Source organism: Hirundo rustica, chromosome 6, assembly GCF_015227805.2.
Source record: "Hirundo rustica isolate bHirRus1 chromosome 6, bHirRus1.pri.v3, whole genome shotgun sequence".
In the NCBI taxonomy this organism is placed as follows: Eukaryota; Metazoa; Chordata; class Aves; order Passeriformes; family Hirundinidae; genus Hirundo; species Hirundo rustica.
In genome coordinates, this window is record NC_053455.1 from 3,601,752 (window position 1) to 3,621,443 (window position 19,692).

A 19,692-nucleotide genomic window follows, 5' to 3' on the forward strand; every position below is an offset into this window, starting at 1 on the left:
ACCGATCAAAGCGCGGCCGCGTAGTTAGAAATAAAATCCAAATCGCTTTGTCCAAGTAGCAGAAACCGATGCGCACCTTTAAAAGCGACGCAGAGGGAGCTTGCCTCAATAATGGAGCAACAATGAGGAGTTAAATATGGAAGATGAAGTAGGGTCGAGGAGATAGGAGAAACTCCTCTGGATGAGGGAAGGGACCTTAAAAATCATCCAGTTCCAACCTCCTGACCTCGAAAGGGACGCCCTCCACTGTCCCAGGCTGCTCCAAGCCTCATCCAGCCTGGCCTTGGACACTTCCAGGGATCCAGGGGCAGCCACAGCTTCTCTGGGCACCCTGTGCCAGGGCCTCACCACCCCCCCCCTTCTGAGTAAAGAATTTCCAAACAACAACAAAAACAACTGGTATTTCCTAATACGAACCTACTCTCAGTTTGAATCCCTTCCATCTTCTGTCTGTAGGATAATTAGAGGAGATAGAGTCCACAGAAGCCAGAATAATTTAAGCAATATCACCATATCTCCCTAACCAAAAGAAACAACAACACCACAACATTGCTCTACCTTTTTTTCCTTTTTTTAAGATCAATTCGCAGCCTACATTTTTCCCCTTCCCAGTGTTATCAAACACTAAGCAGGAACAGCAGCATGGAGGTAGAACCAAGATTGTTTTTAAGACAAGAGTTACCACAGCAAACATTAACTTAATCAGTAGCTCAGTGAAAAGGCACAGAGCCCACTTCTTATCTCTAACACTAATTTATCTGTATTTCTAAAGAGCACTAATTTTACCCCTGAAATCGTGTGGCAAGCTCTTAAGCAAAATGTGATTTCTTGAAGAGGGCTCATCTTAGATAAACTTTTTTTTTTCCCCCCAACGCCTCAATAAAACCAGGGTGTTTTCACTTAAAAAAGATTACTGTAACTGAAGCTCATCAGCTGCTACTATAGCTACAGTGCAAATAAAAGTCCAGCCCATGGCTGTGGAAAGTCTCCAGTGCTAGAAAGCAAACAGAAAAGTAATCCTGTGTTTAAAATAGATTAGAGTGTGGAAATCCAGAGTTTGACAGAGAAACTGATAACAGCTAAGAGCAGCTTATCATGAGGAAGTGCACAAAGTTTTTCCAACTCTTTTCCAGAGAAGCAGGGAGATAGATATGAAAACACTTGTGAGAGACACATAACAGATGCAGAAGATGAAGTCACACCCTCACCGAAATCAAAAATAAACTTTTGTGGTGGCAAAATTCAGCCCAGCAAGACCCTGTTCTAAGTTGAGCCACAGCCCATCCCGAGTATTTCCAGCAAGGGCAGAGGAGGATTTTGGCCTGGGTTACACTTAAATCATCTAAGAGCAACCTCTAGTGGTGTTTCCAGACAGGTACCACACCTTCAGGGGGGAGCAACACGACACAAGCTGTTCTGGCTTGCTTCCAGGGGCTTTCCAGAACAGCCATGGGATAGGCTTTGCACTGCTCCTGCTCCCAGCACCACTCCGAGCAGGACAACTTCTAAAAAGAAAGGCTTGGGTTCAAACCAAAGTACAGGAAACCTCGTTGTTTTTTGCTCCAAAATTACCAAATGTAGTGCCATTGGCTGAACTCTGGTTAAATAATACAGATAATTAAGTCACGAGCATCCAAAGCTTTTTGTGTTTTCCTCAAATCCATTCTTAACGAAGCTCCAAACCAATGTGTTTTTGTCTGCACCAAACTTCCATCATCTGAGGGCCCCTCAGTAATAAAAGTGGGTACCATTTTGTTAAAATCTAACTTGTCCCATGTCAAATTAGATCATTTATTTAGTTCCCTCTCCACTCACAGATTTACTAGGTATATCCCAGCAGTCAGGACCTGGAATGTCTTCTCTGTGAAAGAAAATCCTGCACCATCACACACAAGAGTTTACCCAGCCAGTGGGAGCAGAATGATTTCAGTACATGTCTTCTAAGGCCCAAAATCAACTTGTGCAGGATTTTTAAAGCCATATTATAGACAATAATATATGTTGATCTTAAACATGAAACTACAACACTGCAGGAGCAATTCAGGGCACTTAGAGCTGAGGATTTTGATTAAGCCAGATTGAAGTGCAGTGTGGATTCACCTGTTCAGCAGGGAAAGGGACACATGGCTTCTATTACAAAATATCTTTAAGTGCCACCTTAATATACATTCTATTAAAAGTGTTTCAACTTGACAAAAGTTATCAGAACTCAGATGGATTACAGACAGATAATCTGCAAGAAAAGAGCATCTCACAGGCTATAGAAAGGCATCCAGCATCTGTGGCATTCAGAAATGAATAATTTGCTTAGTAACTCCACAACTGGTTCCAGGAATCCCCTTGGCTTCTGTTCCATGCACAGCAACACAAACCCAGGAGTTATTCTGGATTGCTTTGTGTCACGATGGTTTCTTGAAACCTCTTAAAATGGGGTAGATGTTCTCAAATGCCTCATAGATCTCAGAACGGTCTTTTGCTCCTAAATGGACATTTAAGAGAAAAAAAAAAACCACCAAAAACCCAAAACCAGAACACCATGAATTAACAGAGTGCTGAGAGTAACTGAATGCAGTTTAAACCCAGTAAGATTACAAGTCACGAAGAAATCCAGGAGATTGGAAGCACCTTACCATTAAAGGCAGAATTTCTATCTGCCACCTCAAAGAACAAATTCTACCTTGCTTAGCTTTAAGACTGGTATTGTTTAATCTGTGGAACCGAAAAAGCAATCTTCTGCTCTTGACAGGTGCAAAACATTGGCTTTGAAGAAGGAAAAAAAGCAATTGAGCACCACCATGGTGTTATCTGCTTAAGAATAACAGCTCTGCCTGTTCATAAGGTGAGTGGAAAGGTAGAAACAAGAAGTGAAAGACCTTGATTTCATACTGGGGGCTGTTCCACAGCTTGAGAACTCTCCTTCTCTAGTTCTGAGAAGCAATTTTAAATTTAAGCTGTGTGTTAGGACACCTTTGATTTCAAATCCCTTTCCGTGGTACTGTATACAAATCTTAAATACCAAGTCTTGCTCACAAACTGCATTGCAGCAGGCAGGAACACTCCCTGCCAGCAACACTTCCCATGCTGGTCCAACAAACATCAGCTACAAGAATAAATTAACTAAAAGTGGAATTAAGCCCTGCTCAGGTTGAACGTGTAAACCTTTTCTCATGTCCTCACTTGGATGTGAATAATTCATCTGCCTTACCACAACTCTTACTTTCAAAAGTAAAGTTGCTTTCTTGATTAGAGGAAAAAAAACCCAAAAAAACCCCAAAACAACCCTCCTCACAGCTCAGCAAATTCAATTTTGTCATTACAGCTGGGTTCAGTACTCACAGAAAAGGACTGAGCATGCAGCAGGCCCTGAAGCAAAGGTGTTACAATTAGTGTACCCCAAAAAAGGTGTTACAATCAGTGTACCCCAAGCATCAGTGGAGTGAAACTGAGCAGTGTGATTTTACTGACCAGTATCATTTTACTGGACCTAGGAAAACTGTGGACATTGGAGGGGGAAGCATTTGAGCTTTGTCCTGAGTACCCCATCCTTCAGTTCACTGAGCTCATTCCTGATTTATGGTTGTGAGCACCTCTGGCCAAGGCAGGCACTTCTCTTGCCCTCCTCGTGTCTCAAAGCTATGTTGTGAATATGAATGCAGCATTCAGAGCTTCTGGGAACAAGCACCACTTACCTTTCAGTACCTCTGAATAGAAGCATTTCCATGAGCTTTACAAAAGGGATGTGGCCAGGAGCTCAGGAATTCACCTTTTTTTGACCTGGGATCTGAGGTACAGGTATCTGCCGAGCACAACTGACTCAGCAAGGCTTCTGCCTCACGATTTTTTTTTTTTGCCAGTCTGGAACAAGCTCTTAAATCTCCACCCTTTCCTCTGATAATCCCTACTAAATGTTGTCAGTGAAGTGTTTTAAGAAGCCTGTTTCCTGTCCAAGCAATTTTAAATTGCTTATTGTGAGGTTCCTATTTAAGTGCCTGAGTAGTTGCTGGCATGTCAGCATCCTGTTGGCATCCTCTGCATTGGCACGTGGCATCGGGCTTTGAATAAAAAAAATACTTAACATGGAAATCTGAGACTCTACATATGAAACAATACAAGATTCTAGTGCAACAATACTGATGTTATCTGCAGAAAACACATATAAACTGCAGCAGCCATTAAAAAGCTCCCTGGGTGGCTTTGCTGTGGCAAAGGATCCTGATTTTTAGTTAATGTTTAATTTAAGTGCTCAAGTAGCAGTGGGCTACGGATATAGAGAGGCACCACTTACCAGTGAGTACAACTTTTCCAGACACAAAGATAAGCAGCACTATCCTTGGTTTGACCATCCTGTAAACCAGGCCAGGGAACAGTTCAGGTTCATAGCTGTTCAAAGCAAGCAGGTGAGATTGGTAAAATGCAAATGCTGTTTCAGTGTTGTATGAATAAAGTGTTCTTTAATTACAGTAACAACAGGGTAATTAACCACACAAATTTTATCTAGCTGCCCTCAGAAAAGCAGGACAGGTTTTGGATATCTTGAGGAGAAACCTGTTAAACCCAGCTGGAGCTGGTGGGGGATCTTCATGCTGGCTTTTAAAGACTTGTGAGCCACTTTTGATTTGTCATAGCAGTGGAACCTTTATTGTAATCTTCAAACAGTCCCCAAATCACGGAATGGCCTAGGCTGGAAGGAGCCTTCAAAATTTTCCAGTTTCATGGGCAGGGACAACTTCCACTGTCACAAATTGCTCCAAACCCTGTCCAGCCTGGCCTTGGACACTTCCAGGGATCCAGGGGCAGCCACAGCTTCTCTGGGCACCCTGTGCCAGGGCCTCCCACCCTCACAGTAAAACCTTCCTAGTCTGCAAAAAGCCCTTGTCAGGAAGCACCTTGTGCAACTAAGGCAAGATACCAGCCAACATAAATATTTAATGCATATCTAGTTCCTAAATGAAATGCAAGCTATTAGATGCAGCGCTAATAAAAGATAACTGAATTTTGGTTTTGTCAGCGCTGAAATCACCCTTTCCCGATGGCAATATCTAGTTTTGAACAAGCTGATCTCACGGGCACAACATGCCCATCACTCAGCTACGGCTTTACTTCCAGTTCTTGGCTAAAGAACATCCAAACAGAACCAAAACAATATAGCTGCAGTTCTGAATTTTGCAAACGCACTTTGGCTTCATGCCTGAAGGTTGGAAACCTTATCCCTGCAGACAGGAATCTGCTTTGCTGGGAGTTAAGAGGCCACCTTGGTATTTGAAAATCCACAGCGGAGCAAAGGCACGGACCAGGCTCGAGTAGCTGCAGCCCCTGCTGCAAGATGCACAGGGTGGTACCCGATTTCCTCATACCTGCTGAACTGCTGGTGGGTGAGAACCAAGCCTTCCAGCCGGATGGGGAACCTCACATCGCAGCTCCCCACCATATTCTGGATCTTGAAGTCCAAGAACTTGGCAGGGAAGCCGAGCTTCTGCACCACCCGCGCGTATTTCCTGGCTGCCAGCCGCGACTGCTCTTCGCTAAAGGAAGAAACCTTTGCTGTAATCTCCAAACAGCCCTCAAATTACAGAACCCCAGGAGGGCTGGGGCTGGAAGGGACCTTAAGGCCCATCTTGTTCCACCCCCTGCCATGGGCAGGGTCACCTTCTACTATTCCAGGTTGCTCCAGGCCCTGTCCAGCCTGGCCTTGGACATTTCTAGGGATGGGGTTTTTCACTGAAGAAAGAGCAAAGGGGTAAAATCAACTTTTATTAGTGCTTTCCTCTGCTCTTGAGGTGGAATTCAGTTTATAGCCAGCACTGTGCTAGTCTGCACTCCAGAAAAAAAGATCCTGCTGCTCAAAATAGCAAGGCTCCATCCCCAGAACTGCTGCAGGGAGCTAAAAGGAGTAAGGCACTTGTTGATTCACCTCCCTGTGGTCTGGTTGAACCCACTGGAGATGTTTCATCACTCAGAGGTTCCCCTTTTGAGAGGTTTTAAGTTCCTCAAAACAGCTTCTCAGTGCTGATCCAGGAGTTAGACTACAGGCACCAGTACAGTCACCCACCTGGGGTGGTGGTAGGTGCTAGAAAAGAGGTCTCTTAAGCATGAGTTAATTCTAATTGACTGCTTTGGGATATAAAACTAAGGCAGTCTCTGCTAGAATTCAGGAAAAAAGCTTCAGAGTACAGAAATAAACTTTTGCTTTCCCCAATTCCCATTTCCTCTAGAGGCAGATGTATTGACTGGTGAACACAGACACTGAAGGGAGACTTGACAGACACAAGTTATGTCCTAAACACTTTAAAAATCAGTGAGAAATGCAAACAATCCCTTAACTTCTGGGAATTTTAGCAGCTTTTCTACTGACATCTGCTCAGCTCAATCTAAATTCAGGGACAGAAGTACACAGTTCAGAAATTGCTAAGGTGCCATCACGAAGAAAGCAGGATTTTCAATATCAGTGCTTCACTTTTTCTTGCAATTAGTCCTTTGCTAGATGTTTTAAACAAGACCTTTCAGACATTCTCCGTCAGAATATATGCATAGCTGCAAGACCCAGACCTTTAGAGGGAAGGGAAAAAAACCAGAAAAATACCTTTTTGCTCCTGTGCAGACCATTTTTCCTGAACTGAAGATGAGGGCTGTCGTTCGCGGTTCCCTGATTCTCATGATCACAGCAGCAAACCTCTACAAATTCAAAGGAGGAGCTGACAGGAATTTAGCTGTATTTCTGTTCAGTCTTGCCACAAGTAACACTTTCAAGGCTTGTCACAACGCATATTTGCTTTTTAAGGGCTTCTTTACCACCCTAAAGTTATTTTCTACCCGCCTAGGAGCAGGAGAGTTAAAACCACAGTCATGGGACCACTGGGATCCATCAGCACTGGGAAAGGGAAGTGAGGGGAAAGCTTTGAGTCCAAGATTTACCTTTGGGTTGTACTCTGCATTTCTGGCATGCAGAGCTATGTTCTTCAGATCCAGTTTACAAGCCAGGTTTACAGTTGACACGATATTCCTGAGGAAGGAATTTTCTCATTGCAAAATCCAGCCACTGCAGAGCCACCCCCCAGCAGTACTGGCTAAATGTGGAGTCACATCCCAATTATTAATTGCCATCAAGTGATTTCCTGCCTGTCTCTTCCCCACTTTAGCATTAAGCTACTGCTGGCAAAACTTAAGTAATTCAATCCCAAAACTGCACTTTGAGATAGAACAAGGTATGAAATTATTAGTCTCTGAATTGTAAGTTTGTGTGTCTTCCAAAAACTGCATCACTGAAGCCTTTCACAGCTTTGGATTGAACCATTACTGACTACTTAGAGTGACTACAGCACCTAAGGTAGGGAAGAGTGGGTTATTTCCTACAGGTATAAACTATTCCAGAGTTGCTCTACCCTAGACAGGACAGCATCTTTTAATGAGGCCAGGGTTTCTCACACTCAGTTCTGTTTCCCCTTTTGAAAAGGCAGAGTGACATCTTTAAACCCCTGGAGTCTGCTGTCATCCTTCACATTCTCCTTCCTGGAAGAAACCCTCCTTTTCAAGTATCTTCATATTTTTATCCAATATTGTCAGTTCATTTTCTCCACTTCTCCCCCTCAAGAGAAACAACTGCTCCTGTAGTTTTTTGGCTTATTTAGCACCAAGCCATGCTTGCTATATTCTCCAAGTGAAAAGTCAGAGCAGCACCTTGCAGTTTAAGCCAAGCTCTGACTCTGGTGTGTGCTACATAAATAATACATAACTTACTGCAGCTGGGGGACAATTCCAGAACTTTCTGAAGATGTCGCTGGGGTCACCGGAGTCATCGGAGTCAGGGGAGGACACACGCCAGATGCTTCAGGAGATGGCTGAGCTGCACCTGGATCTGACAAGCTGCTTTCATCTGTGAAAACACCACTGTCCTCGTTACTTGGTAGTGACCCATCAAGCTCTTCTTGCGTTTCATGACCATCCTCAGACAGGTTTTGTTCTTTGTTGTCTTGGGTAACGTCTGGGAGAAAGCTGAGATCCACGGAGGAGAAGTCTGTGTGGAGTTCCTTGGGCTGATTTAACTGGGGAGCAAACACCCCATCTTCAGCTGTTTGTATGGGAAGTTCTAAATCATAAGGGCTCATAGGAGTGAACAGATGAGGAGCAGTGGAGAAGTCATCCTTGAATTAAGAGAAAGTGCCATTAAGGGTTTTGTATTAAAACAGCTACCGTAACTGGGAGAGTAAATAAAGGTTAATCTTCAATGAGGGAGTTTCAGTAATTTTTCCCCAATATATATATTGGCAAAGATTAGTTTTTGAGATTGAAAGTATATCCTTTGCTTCTCTGTGAGTATATAAAAATCCTGATAGCTTGTATAATGCATTTTCCCACCACAGTCCATGGGCACTCTAGAGAACTTCTGGGATAGCACAAATGGAGAAATGCAGGTACGACACTGGCGCCTCACCCTTCACAGCCGCTGTCACACCTCAGCCATGCACACAACCACATCATCACACTCATGAGTTTTTCCAAGGAAGACAGACAGCGTTTTCTGGCTCTCTTTGTCTCCCATTCTGTATATTCTTCAATTTCCTCTCCCTGCTAGCAGGGGACAGTGTCAGCGTTGCTTTGTGCAACAGAGGGCAGCAGCTCACAGAACCAGCAGCAGTTCATCCCTCAGCTCCTGGAGGCCACCAGCCTGATTGAAGCTACAGATGTGAAGATGGGACTAAATAAAGCCTCACCACAGTCAGGAGAACCAGCATCCTGCCCTGCACCAAGCACACCTGCAATAAAGCTCTTTCATACTAATGCCCTTCTTTATCAACTGTTTATTATTAAAAGCTGTTCAAAAAGCATTGGCACATCGATGAGGCAAGAGTTTCAGGACAGGATTTATTCCCTCTGCACTGGTGCATAAGCCTCTGCTCAGTGGAAATCCTCTTGCTGAAGGTGGTTTCTGCCAACATCCACAGCAGGTGACAGCTTGGACTAAAGAATCCATACAAGAGGCTTTGTGTTTAATCAGGCATTTTTAGGTTCAAGAGCCAGAAGGACTTGAAAAGTCCAAGCACAAATCAGAAGAGGGAATGGTGTGTAAGACTGAGGCCCTCGAGTTGGCAGCAGCTGCCTGACCTCCAGCAGGAGCAGGATTTCCAGATCAATGCTTCCCAGCCCTGAGCTAGTGCTGCTCCCTTCCACTCAGCTCACTTGGCAACCCAGCCGTGCACACGGGGAGATCTCTGCTCCTACTTTACAGTGCATTAGCCTGCAGACATGTGGAAAACTCTGACAAAGGGACAAGTCCTCCCAGAGAACCCTCACTAGCCTGAATGCAGATGCAATCAGGAAAGCATTGCCAACACCTAGGTTTAAAAATCCTTCTAAAACTGACTGCTAAATACAGAGCCCCACAGAAGATCTGGTGGGGCAGGGTGCTGTTGAATAAGTCTAGTCTAACTCCTTTACTCTTTAGAAAAAAGGGTCAAATGTGTAATTAACAGTTAAAAATAAAATATTATGGAAGCGTAAAAACACATCTATTTTAAATAGATAGTTTTCAAGTCAGCAGCGAGGGAAGGAAGCCACAGTCTCTGCAAGAATTCCAATGGACTAAGGATTAGCTGTACAGGAGCTCATTAGGAAGGTTTTGTATGAACCACAGTGCAGAGAAAATGGTACAAAAACTCCCTGTGAGACTACTCACATCATACTAATGGGCATCAGGGAATGCCCATTAGTAAAAAAAACCTACCCACAACCAACCAACGCCAGTTGTGACATATCTTAAAGAAGCTGATGGAGAAACAAGTGGTATATGAGGCTGGAAGAGTCACACAGCTGTAAAGTTTTCAAAAAGTAGGGTAAATCACGTAGAGCAGGTAGAAACAGAAAGCAGGATTTCCTTTCTGGCCAGGTTTGCACCTAAGAGGCCTGAGGAAAAGCCCTGATAGGGTTAAGTGCTGGGGAATATTTCCTTCATGTCAGACAGATGCTCAGAGGCGGCGAAGGGGCACAAGACCATGTTTGCATTGGGCTGGCTGCCAAGGGTTATTGCTTTAGACTCCGGGTTAATTAACGTCACCCAAGGCCCCACCAACTGCACAGCTTTGGACATCTCCCAGCAGCTCCAGGCAGGAGATTTCACACACACATCCTGTCTGAGATCCCTCAGTTTGGGGCAGCTTGAGGGGAAACAGCCTTTTTCACTTCCACTGCAGGAATCCCTGCAACTCAGGTAGACATAAACCAAACCCAGCTGCCCTAAGCAACAGACTTGGATTATTTTTTTTTTTCTTCCCTGCAGTGATATCACACATCTGCTCTTATCAAGTGTACCAGCAAGTCTGAATATAAAAAGCCCACTAGCATTTGTAAAAGCTGTATTATACCTCACCACATTAGATACTGTGAGGGCATATTCAGAAGGCTTTACCCACTGCCACAGGAAGGTCTCTGGATTTAAACAGCTTGTGCCAAGCATGTTTTCTAAGCTGGAAAGTAGTTTATAACGGGGTGGAAAGAAGTTTTGTTCCCCGAGTAATTGCAATGCTTAGCTATGGAGTGCAACCCTCACCCGGTTGTTCCTACAACCACCTGAGATCAGGACGACCCTTCCAAATACCGAAATAATTAATTTTTGCAGACATTTACCAACCAGAACGAGGAGATGCGAGCCTCCTGCCCCCCTTAGTACCCACCCACACCAGCACCCGGGCTGACCCTCGCACGCAGCATCCCACCGCAATAGTTTAAAGGCAGCCGCATCGTCTCTTTCACGGATTGTAAAAGCGAGGTCCAGCTCCGGAGAGCTCCTCCACCCTCGCGGCAGCTCCACAGCGAGTGGAATTCCTCGGGACGCTGGAATGCCGGGCTCAGCCTGGCAGGGCTGCGGTGGTGACGCAGTTGGGACGCGGCTGCGGACTCGCGTTCAGCGCAGCGTTGGTGGTATAGTGGTGAGCATAGCTGCCTTCCAAGCAGTTGACCCGGGTTCGATTCCCGGCCAACGCAGAGTCCTTTTGTTAGGTTTAACTTCTTTTTATTTCCCCTCTCACTTTATTTTTTCCTTCCTCCCTTACCTGCCCGCTGCAGCTCTCCAGGTACCGCTCCAGCGGCGATGCGCCTTCCATGTGCACAGCCGCCGGCGCAAAGCCCCCAGCCCTGCTCCGGTCCCGCTTTTAATCCCCAGGGACAGCAGCGGGGCCACGTGCGGCTTGTCGGGGAGCAGAGCCCATCGCAGCTGGGAGTTTTATCCTCATCGAGCAGCCTTGGAGCCTCTCGCCTGCCTGCACGGCTGTCTGAAAGGGTTTGCCCCGTCCTCTAAGACCAGAAAAATCGAGGTGCTCTTCCCGTGTGCTTTACAGGAGCCTAAAAACACAACCTGTCCCTGAGCTCCTCTGAGCCTGCTCTCCTCTGCAGGGTTGAAGAGAAATTGAGTTGGACCTGTAGTTTAGACCTTGCACAAGTGATGCTTTTTAGCAAGCGTCATGTGCCCCTTAATTTCTCCCACCTGCCTCATCGAGTGCAATGAGGCACATCTGATCCTTCGAGAGGAGCCCCCCGCAGCCAAAAGCGTAAACTTCAAACTGAAGGCATTGTGATGAATTCTCAGCTGGGCTATCACTGCTTCGAGGGGACGGGGAACAGCCTTTACTCTTTACATTCACTGTCCTCCCCGTGCAGGTATTTCCCCTCTGGAGGGTACTTCTGCCCTCTGTAAGTGATGATTTAGGGCCATTCCCTTTTCCCATGTCCCGGTGAGAGGCAGCGCGTTCCCAGGAGGGAGCTCCTGTTGTGCCTGGCTGATGGATGCTGTGGGAGTCACGCTGCTGACACAGTTTGGCTCGGGCGCTCTTTGAGTCGATGCCAGCACTTGCTGTCTGACTTGTTCCCTCTCTCCTGCCCTGTTGCTGTGTGGTGGTGGATGGATGGATGGATTTCTGTGGAGGCACAGCTGGGAACACATCCCTGTGCCTGCCTGGGCTGGTGGATGTGCCGACTGTCGTGATCACTGCACCTGTTGCTCTGCCAGGCTGGACTTTGCTGTGAGATTTGCTTACAAACAGCAAGCTGAGCTGGAGAAACCCTTGGGAGGAAGGTGCCAAAGCTCAGACATGCAGCAGGTCCTTGGGTGGTGCTGCCAGGCTCTTCTCACTGCTCCAGAGGGGTAAAGGCTTAGATTAGTGCCCTTTATCCAAGGAACAGAGCATACGTGGCTGATGAGCGTCCTTCCCTCCTCAGCCAGCCTGCTGGGCTTGTTTGTGGTATTTCTGGGACTCACCTTACAAGTGAGTAGTAAAAGGGGCCAAATCCTCCCAGCCCCAGAAAAAGCCAGCCTCAAGCAGGTTGATTTACATCACTCAGCCTGTCCTGGAGCTCCCGGGGCGCAAATCAGGCAGCAAAGCAAGGAGAGGACTCAGAGAGGTTATACTTTGAATTAGAGAGGCTGGTGGAGATAGCTCGGGTCAGCTCAGGGTGGTTAAATCTAAAATGTTCCACGCAGGGCTGGCAGGTGATTGGGGCGCTTGCAGGCAGCTCCATGGTCTCAGCTGCCTTTGTGGGCACAAGGATGGAGTACTGAGGGCTATGGTGGGGGGCTCTGCTCCCACCAGCAGTGCAAGCCCAGCCCTCACAGCTGCTTCCTGACAGCGTGGGCCTGCCCTGCCCACAGCAATCATTGAATTGAGCACAGGGATTGTGCTGAGTGGAGCCCTTGCAGTGACATCTCAGGTTGGTGCTCCCCCAGTGCGTGACACTATTGCTGTGCTCAAGTTGGGAAGCTGGGGGTGCTCCTGGGGCTCCCCTGGTGTGGCCCTGCCTGTAACATTGCAGCTGTAACCCTGTGAACTTCCTCAGCTAATTAATTCTTCATTGCAGAACCCCTGGAGAGGAGATATGTTCATCCTGCAGCCGCTGGGAATTGATTTATGTGCAATTTGTGAAGCTGAGACACCGAAGGTCAAATTATGGTGTTCGAGTGAGTGAGGCTACATCAGAGGGGAACATAAAATACAAATCTCTTGATACTGGTGTTGTTCCTTGCCTTGAATAGGGACAAATGGCAGGGGCACAAGGAAGTGTTGAGATTTTGGGTGAGTCACAGAGTTTGGTGTCTAAGGTTAAATGGGTGAAAGATTGTTTACCCTTTTGAAGAAGGGAAGATGTTTAGAGAGCATCTGAGGCTCCAGGAGACACGCCGTGTGTGCAGTTCAAGCTTTCAGGGTTGCTTTGCTGTTGGGGAAGGGTTTTCTGGCCACTGCCCGATGGAGGACAGGTCTGGCTGTGCCTCGGGAGGGCTCTGTGCTCGCAGCCTCCTCTTCCAAGCTGTGCATCTGCCCAGTGGGGGAGGCTCCCTAAGGGGGTGTGCAGTGATGGGGAGCCCCAGGGAGTGAAAATCCAGGTGGTGGGAGGTCCAGGGAGCAGTGTTCCAGTGAGCAGGAGGCATTGAATCCCAAATCCTTCTCCCCTCAGCCTCCCAACTCCTGTGTCTCTCCTGCTTAGTCAGCAGAGGCATCCTTCCCTCTCTGCTCCTTCCTTCTTCAGCAGGAGACTGATCCCTGTCATGGGTTGGACAGACGTTAATGCAAAATGTACCACTCAGAACTCACGACACTTATCTGCCTAATTTCTCATCATCCAAGTCAAATAATGTTAGAACAGGCAACTATTTTTCCCATGCCAATTTTAAAAAAAGATTATTTCCCTCTCAAGCTGTCTGGCGTTCCACCCACCCCCTTTTTTTCCCCTCTCTATCTTTTCCCTCCTCCCTTTGTTGTTTTCCTCTCTTTCTCCCCCACCTTTTAAATTCCTCTGGAAAGCAGCGGCCACCCAGATCCTGGCCCCAGCGAGTCATGGCAGGAGTGCTCAGAGCAGGGAAGGAGCCGGTGACCGGGTGATGAAATCACTGCAGTGCAGCGTTACTGTAATGATGAATTGTCAGGAGCCTTAATTAGCAAATTGGTTAATTTTACTTAGTTGATGATTAGCGCAACAAGAAGTGCTTTGTGTATGCTTTGTGAGAGTCATTCAATGCCGCTCCTCCTTGGATGACTGACTGGGGAAGGCTGTTCCACAGAGCTCCTGCTAGCCCGCCTCGATCAACCTTTTAAACTTTTCTGTAGCAGGCACTGCTGCATCACCTGGACGCTGTAATCTCATTAGGGGACGGGACTAATCACAGGAGACTTCCAAAAACCTGGAAGGGACAAAGAGCAAGTCATTAAGGAACCTCTACCTGTTTAATTCATCAGTGCTCTGCACAGCTGTGTTCCACTCTAGCATGCCCTAAATGCCTTGCTGCTTGCTTTGAAGTTGGTTAATCTGGTTGGGCTTTATCTTATCTTTTTTAGGAGCTGGTTTCAGAATTAAAAGCTTGTGACTGACAGTGTTCTGCTTTCTGCTCTCCTGAGCTTTATGCTAAACTTTTATAGCTGCAATTGTCTCAGAAGAGTGTAGCTTGCCTCAGGTGTAGCTTCCATCTCTTGCTGCCTGCAGTGTTAAAGCTCTGCCTTTGGAGCATGTAGAAGAGAAGCATGGAGCTGGACTCTGTTCCAAGGAAAAAATCAATATATTATGCACCAGATCTCTCCAAATTCAGCACCTTCTAATTAGTCCAGGAGCCAGCACTCCTCTGTCAACAGCAGAATCCAAGTCTTGTTGCAGAGGTTGCTCCTTCTGTGTGGTTTAGCCTTGTTTTTGTTTCTGTGCCTTGATTCCCATCATGTCAGGGATGTGAATAGAGTGGGGTGCTGAGGGGGACCCTGCAGAGGGTCAGGGAGAGGAGCAGGTGAGCTGCAGCCAAGTCAGTGGGAGCAAAGGATCTGCATGGAGCTGGAAAAGCTCTCGGGAAATGCCTGCGGCCCAAAAGGCAGCTCAGAGAGAGATGCTGGAGTGCCTTTGGTCTGACAAGTGTGACCGTCACCCTCATACTTATCTGTCCCATAATACTCCATTCCAGACCCAGTCAATGCCTGGCAGTATCAGCAGATCCTGGATTTATTGCTAAGGAAGGACAGAAGTTGCCATGACTACTCACGGAGCAATAGTGAGTAATTTGACTTTTAATTGTGAATTATTTCGCGTCATCCTCAGGTTGTGCTGGTGTGAGCCTGAACAGAATCGGGTCCATTAGAGCTGATACCTGGGTCTGACCTGCCCTGTGTAAGCCAGGAGTAACCCTCTGGCAGAAGTGAGGTTACAATGGTTGGCAGCTGAGCCAGAATGCGGTGTAATTTCCCAGGTTTGCCGGGAAGGGAAGGGCTGTAAGTTCATATTTACCTCTGGTGCTGAGAAGGGCAGTAATTTGATGCTTTTTGCAAACATCAGTGCACTCCGAGCATTTGTGTGCTAATGCCTGTGCCTGCCATGCTCACTGGCAGAGACGGGGCGTGTTGGCTTTTGGATCAGGAAAGAAAATCTCTTCTGTCAGATGGGAAAGGGGTAAACTGGCTAGAAAAGAGCCATTTTTTTCTGGCTTCCACAGCTCTATTACGTGCAATGGAGACACTAACTGCCCCCATGTCAGAGAATTGCTGAGAACCAGTCCCCGAGAGGATTGCCAAATTCTCCACTGAATGCCAGAGGAAGAAGGACTGTAAGAAGAAGTCATCTGTCTCAGCTGAAAGGCTGAATGGTGACTTGAAAACTGTACAGTTAACTTCATTTAATTTTCCTATCTGTGTCAGGCAACAAACTGACTAAAGGAAAGCATTCTGTGTGTTGTTTGCCTAGAAATCCACTCATCCTGGCCCAGCCTCGTGTGGGGCAGGGCACAGCAGCCTATTTTTATTTTTTTCATGCTGTATCTTATTTAAAACCTGGCCAGAAAAGGGGGGAATGGGACGAGGAGGGTTTTAAACATTGGCTGTCACCTTAATTGCAGCCTGGCAGTGAATGGCTGCAGGCTTTCTTGGACAGCTCCTCCGTGAATGTCACACACAAATCCATCCGACACCTGGGGTCAGAAGTATTCTTCCGTGCTTTTTGTTAGGTCATCTTTCCCCCTTCTGTGCCAAAGGGTCTGGCTAAATTGGATTGCATTTAAATGAGGTGAGTGTGTGATGGATCAGCCGAGTGCTGCTGTTTCCCTCCAAGTTTTGTGACAAATCTCCCTAATGCAAACACCGTGCCTCATACCTTGAACTCGCTGCTGCAATTAAATACTGATCCTTTAAGCCTTGTCTGGAAAAACAATATAGTAATAGCAGAGGTGAGTGTTTGCACAGAAAAGGAGAGGTGTGCACGCAGCAGATGCTGGCAGAGCTCTGGTAATTCAGTTTGCAAGGGTCACAGTCACATTGGAGACACCAGCAGTGACATTGGCAAGTCCAGACCTTCAGTGCCAGCTCTCCAGGAATTAGAGCATGTACTGTGATGCCTTCACTGCTGGGAGAGCTGAGCTGTGACACCAGCACGGTTTTTATCAGCTTATCGTTCAGCTAAATGCAAACACAATGAGCCAAAGAAGGGTGCTGACCGATCGCCCAATTCCCCTAAAACTTGAGTTTTGTCTGAGTGATCAGCAAGATACAGTGAGTGACACTGGAATGAGTCTGCAGGGCACGTAGCCCGGTGATTAGTCAGTTCTCATTACCTCTTCCTCCAATTAACGTCAGCAAATCGGTGCTCCTGAATCAAGGAGGACCTCAGGAGAAACGAAGCTTCCCCAAAACGCTGCCAGATGTCAGCAAAGCTCCAATCGCCTCGCCTGGCTGGTTCTGTACTTTTAACCCACGTAATTAACTGTTCCCACCGTCCTGTTTCTGTCACTCCAGCCCTTCACCCGTGGTCTGCTGATCGATGCTGTTGGTTTAGCTGTGATGGAGGAGTCTGTGCCTCGTGCTCCTGCTCTTCGTCTCATTTCCATGCTCATCCCAGCCAAGCAGGAACCCAGCCTGAGATCTCTTTTGTTACAGCTTCATCACTCCGTTTGGATCTTCCTCCCTCCTCGCTGTCTTTGCAGTTTCTCTCCAACGGGTTGTGGCATTTGGCTTTTATGGTCAGTCTCTGGAACTGGAATATAAGTTAATTTTCCCCATACTGTCCAAGATACTAGGGGGGATATTTTTTTATGTATTTATATATTTATATATTTATATATTTTTGGTATCTGCAGGCTGAGGAGGAAGCTCACGTGTCACACAGGCATTCATTACAAAGGTGTTATTTTTTTCCTCTTTATTTTTATTTTAATTTTTTTAAATTTTTATTTTTATTTTTCCCTGTGACTTGTCAGGAATAATTAAATACTGTGATTGTTTTGGCCTCCCTTCAATGGGCATTTACCCAACTCATAAATACGAGAGTAGCTCCCCTGAACTCTGTTTCCACTCAGGTAGAGTTGTGAAAGTTTGCTCAGTGATGCTGTGAGGAAAACGAGGAATCCAGATGGGCTCATGTTTGGGAAAACCCCGAGTTGTTTTTTCTCTAAAACCCAAATAGTGTCGCTCAGATCAATTAAGAGTTGCTCATTAACATTAAAAATACATTCATCCCCAGGTATTTTCACAGTCCCCTTTGCTCCCAAATTGGCATGGGCAGTGCTGCTGTCCAAAACAAATGAAGTGTGTGAAGACAGACAGTTTAAAGGCATTGAGGAATTTCAGACCTTTTACGTCTCACTTCGCTTTCACCTAATTTGTTAATGGCTATGTTTCTCCCTGTGGGAAAATAAAGCTTCTCTCTCTGACATTTTATAAAGGACCTACTAAACCTTCTTTTCTCCCTTTGGGTAAAATCAGTTAAATTGGCTTTTCTGGTGCCTTTCTGTTTTCCCTAGAGAATCTGAGTTGGTTGTTAACACTTTCTGCCCCCTAGGCCTTACGAACAGTGTGACAGAAACCCTTAGATACCTTAGAGGTCTAGGCACAACGTGGGCAGCTGTAGGTTCACTGGGGAGAGGCTTATTAATATGTAAAAAAAAAAAGGATATATAGGTGAAGAGAAGAGTATCTGCTCATCTGAGGTGTGAGCTGAAATAAAAGCTTGCAGAGGGATGCACAATGAGTTTGTGACATCACTGGGAATTTCTGGATCTCCTGGGCCACCAGAGAACAGGATATCTCCTCAGACAAAAGGACTTGTGAATGTTTCCAAGCCTCACAGGTGTGTGTCACCACCAGGGATGGCAAGCTGGGCACCTTGGTGTGCCACTCGTCGCTCCAGGCACAGGCGGACGCATCCCTTGTGAAGTCTTAGCCAAAATGCTTCCACATGAACCTACTCTGCGGTGGCAAGAGCAGCTGGGATGGCTCCTGTGCTCTTTGATTTATCCAGGCAGGCTACCAGGGTGTTTCCCTGGAAGTTTGTCATGGCCTGACACGTGCTGCTCCCGTGGTGCCTCGCAGAGCTCCATCAATGTCCCTCCCTTGAGGAGAACATGCTGAGCCAGCCTTGCAAGCTGCTCCAGCCGTGGGATACCTGATCCTCAGGCTGGAAGAGCCCTCGGAGCACGAGGTCTGCCTGACCTTCCATTTCCTTTTCCTCCCCATCTCTCACTTCACGTTCTCTTTGCTGTCCATCCTGATATGTGGCAGGTGGTGGGGAGGGACGCGTCGCGTTGGTGCTGCGGAGGTTTTCCTCTGCAAAGGAAAACATCTTCGTTCTGTAGGCATTGATGGAGAAGAGTGTTAATTTAAAACCTGCCCCAGATTAGTGTAGAACAGCGTAAACGACCAGCAGGTGCTGTGAATGATGGATGGCAGGGAAGGATTTGGACTGTCACTGCTCCACCACAGCAGGAGTGTTCTACAAGTGTTTTCTGTGTCATTTCTGCATTTGCTTTACTTAACAATAGCCATTAACCGCCCACTCTTAAAAAATCATCCTCTGCTAGGATTCTACCAAGAAAGAAGGGGACAATTTGGAACTTGCTTTGAAACAGCACTCTCATGGGAATTCAAAGCGTGGTTATTATTGTGCTGCTCGGAAAGCTGCTTTTCTGTCCAGCTTCCCTGTGATCCCTTTAGCTCTATCTGATACCAAAGGCTTGAGATCTCCAGATTAGGAATTAAATTCCGCCTCTGTGGCCCAGACCTGGTGACCTGCTGGAGTCACAGCAAATAGGTTTTCCTTTACAGTGAGTGCTTCCAGCTAAAACTGTTGCTTTTTGGTCAAAATCAAACTTTTTTTTGGGGAAAAAAAAAAAAAATAAAGCCATGTGATGCAGGTGTAGGAATAATAATTGCCTTGAAATTGAGTAGGGATTATTCAGAGTGATGGCAGGCCCTGATCTTGCAGGGATTTAGGTGCTTGTTTTGTCCTGCTGGTGTGTGTGAGTACCCAGGATAGTCAGGAGGGCTCTGTCCTGGCGGATTCAGGGGAGGCTGTGGCACTGCCAGGAGCTGTGCAGCTGGCACAGCTGGGTGGATGCAGCGCTTCCAGCACCAGGAATCAATTCCTGCTGCTAAATTTGGTGTAAACCACGGCATTTCATGGGTGGGCAGGTGTGGTTTGGGTGTCTGGTACAGGAACAGCAGCCTGGGGAGGGCAGGAGAGGGATTTTCCCATTGTGATTTCTGTTTTATTTTGCAAATGTAAAAACTGGGAGAGACTGGTGTCAGGCCTGTGCTGGGAGGTGGCAACTGAAGAGCCTCAAGGGAAACTGGCAGAAATCATGATTTAAGTGTGATCACTCTGAAGATGTCAGTCACTGAGATGAGCACTCAGCTGTCTGGAAGCCTCTAATTGTGCTGCTCATAGCTGGTCATATTTTGAATGTGATGAAATTGA

At 46.6% G+C, this 19,692-nt stretch overlaps 1 protein-coding gene, 2 long non-coding RNA genes and 1 other non-coding gene across 6 annotated transcripts; 2 read left to right on the forward strand and 2 right to left on the reverse strand.

The window, feature by feature from the left end:
• Positions 1–532: 532 nt before the first annotated feature.
• On the reverse strand, positions 533–11,487 carry TBPL2 (TATA-box binding protein like 2). 2 transcript variants are annotated; one of them, XM_040067033.2, is made up of 7 exons: positions 11,043–11,487; positions 7,735–8,138; positions 6,913–7,000; positions 6,581–6,672; positions 5,355–5,522; positions 4,286–4,380; positions 533–1,505 (listed from the first exon to the last, which is right to left on the reverse strand). In XM_040067033.2, the coding sequence occupies exons 1-7, from the start codon at positions 11,091–11,093 to the stop codon at positions 1,387–1,389; spliced, it is 1,017 nt and encodes a 338-aa protein (XP_039922967.1). In that variant the 5' UTR covers positions 11,094–11,487; the 3' UTR covers positions 533–1,386. The 2 variants fall into 2 exon arrangements, with proteins under 2 accessions (XP_039922967.1, XP_039922968.1); XM_040067034.2 differs by having other exon boundaries at positions 533–2,479; positions 11,043–11,478.
• TRNAG-UCC (transfer RNA glycine (anticodon UCC)) lies at positions 10,903–10,974 on the forward strand. Its single transcript has one exon. It is a non-coding gene; the product is annotated as a tRNA-Gly (tRNA).
• Positions 11,488–12,417: 930 nt separating the features above from the next.
• LOC120753992 (uncharacterized) lies at positions 12,418–18,998 on the forward strand. 2 transcript variants are annotated; one of them, XR_005701306.1, is made up of 4 exons: positions 12,418–12,693; positions 12,841–12,940; positions 14,921–15,007; positions 15,446–18,998. It is a non-coding gene; the product is annotated as an uncharacterized LOC120753992 (long non-coding RNA). The 2 variants fall into 2 exon arrangements; XR_005701305.2 differs by lacking the exon at positions 12,418–12,693 and having other exon boundaries at positions 12,833–12,940.
• On the reverse strand, positions 12,888–14,149 carry LOC131378576 (uncharacterized). Its single transcript, XR_009208006.1, has 2 exons — positions 13,761–14,149; positions 12,888–13,520 (listed from the first exon to the last, which is right to left on the reverse strand). It is a non-coding gene; the product is annotated as an uncharacterized LOC131378576 (long non-coding RNA).
• Positions 18,999–19,692: the final 694 nt, after the last annotated feature.

Excerpts from the sequence above, each read along its gene's own strand:
- TBPL2 (XM_040067033.2), bottom strand. The coding sequence starts at position 11,093 with ATGGAAGGCGCATCGCCGCTGGAGCGGTACCTGGAGAGCTGCAGCGGG. Across the intron at positions 7,001-7,734 it reads GGAATTGTCCCCCAGCTGCA|GAATATCGTGTCAACTGTAA; the intron begins GTAAGTTATGTA and ends TTCCTTCCTCAG. Across the intron at positions 4,381-5,354 it reads ACCCACCAGCAGTTCAGCAG|CTATGAACCTGAACTGTTCC; the intron begins GTATGAGGAAAT and ends TGCTTTGAACAG.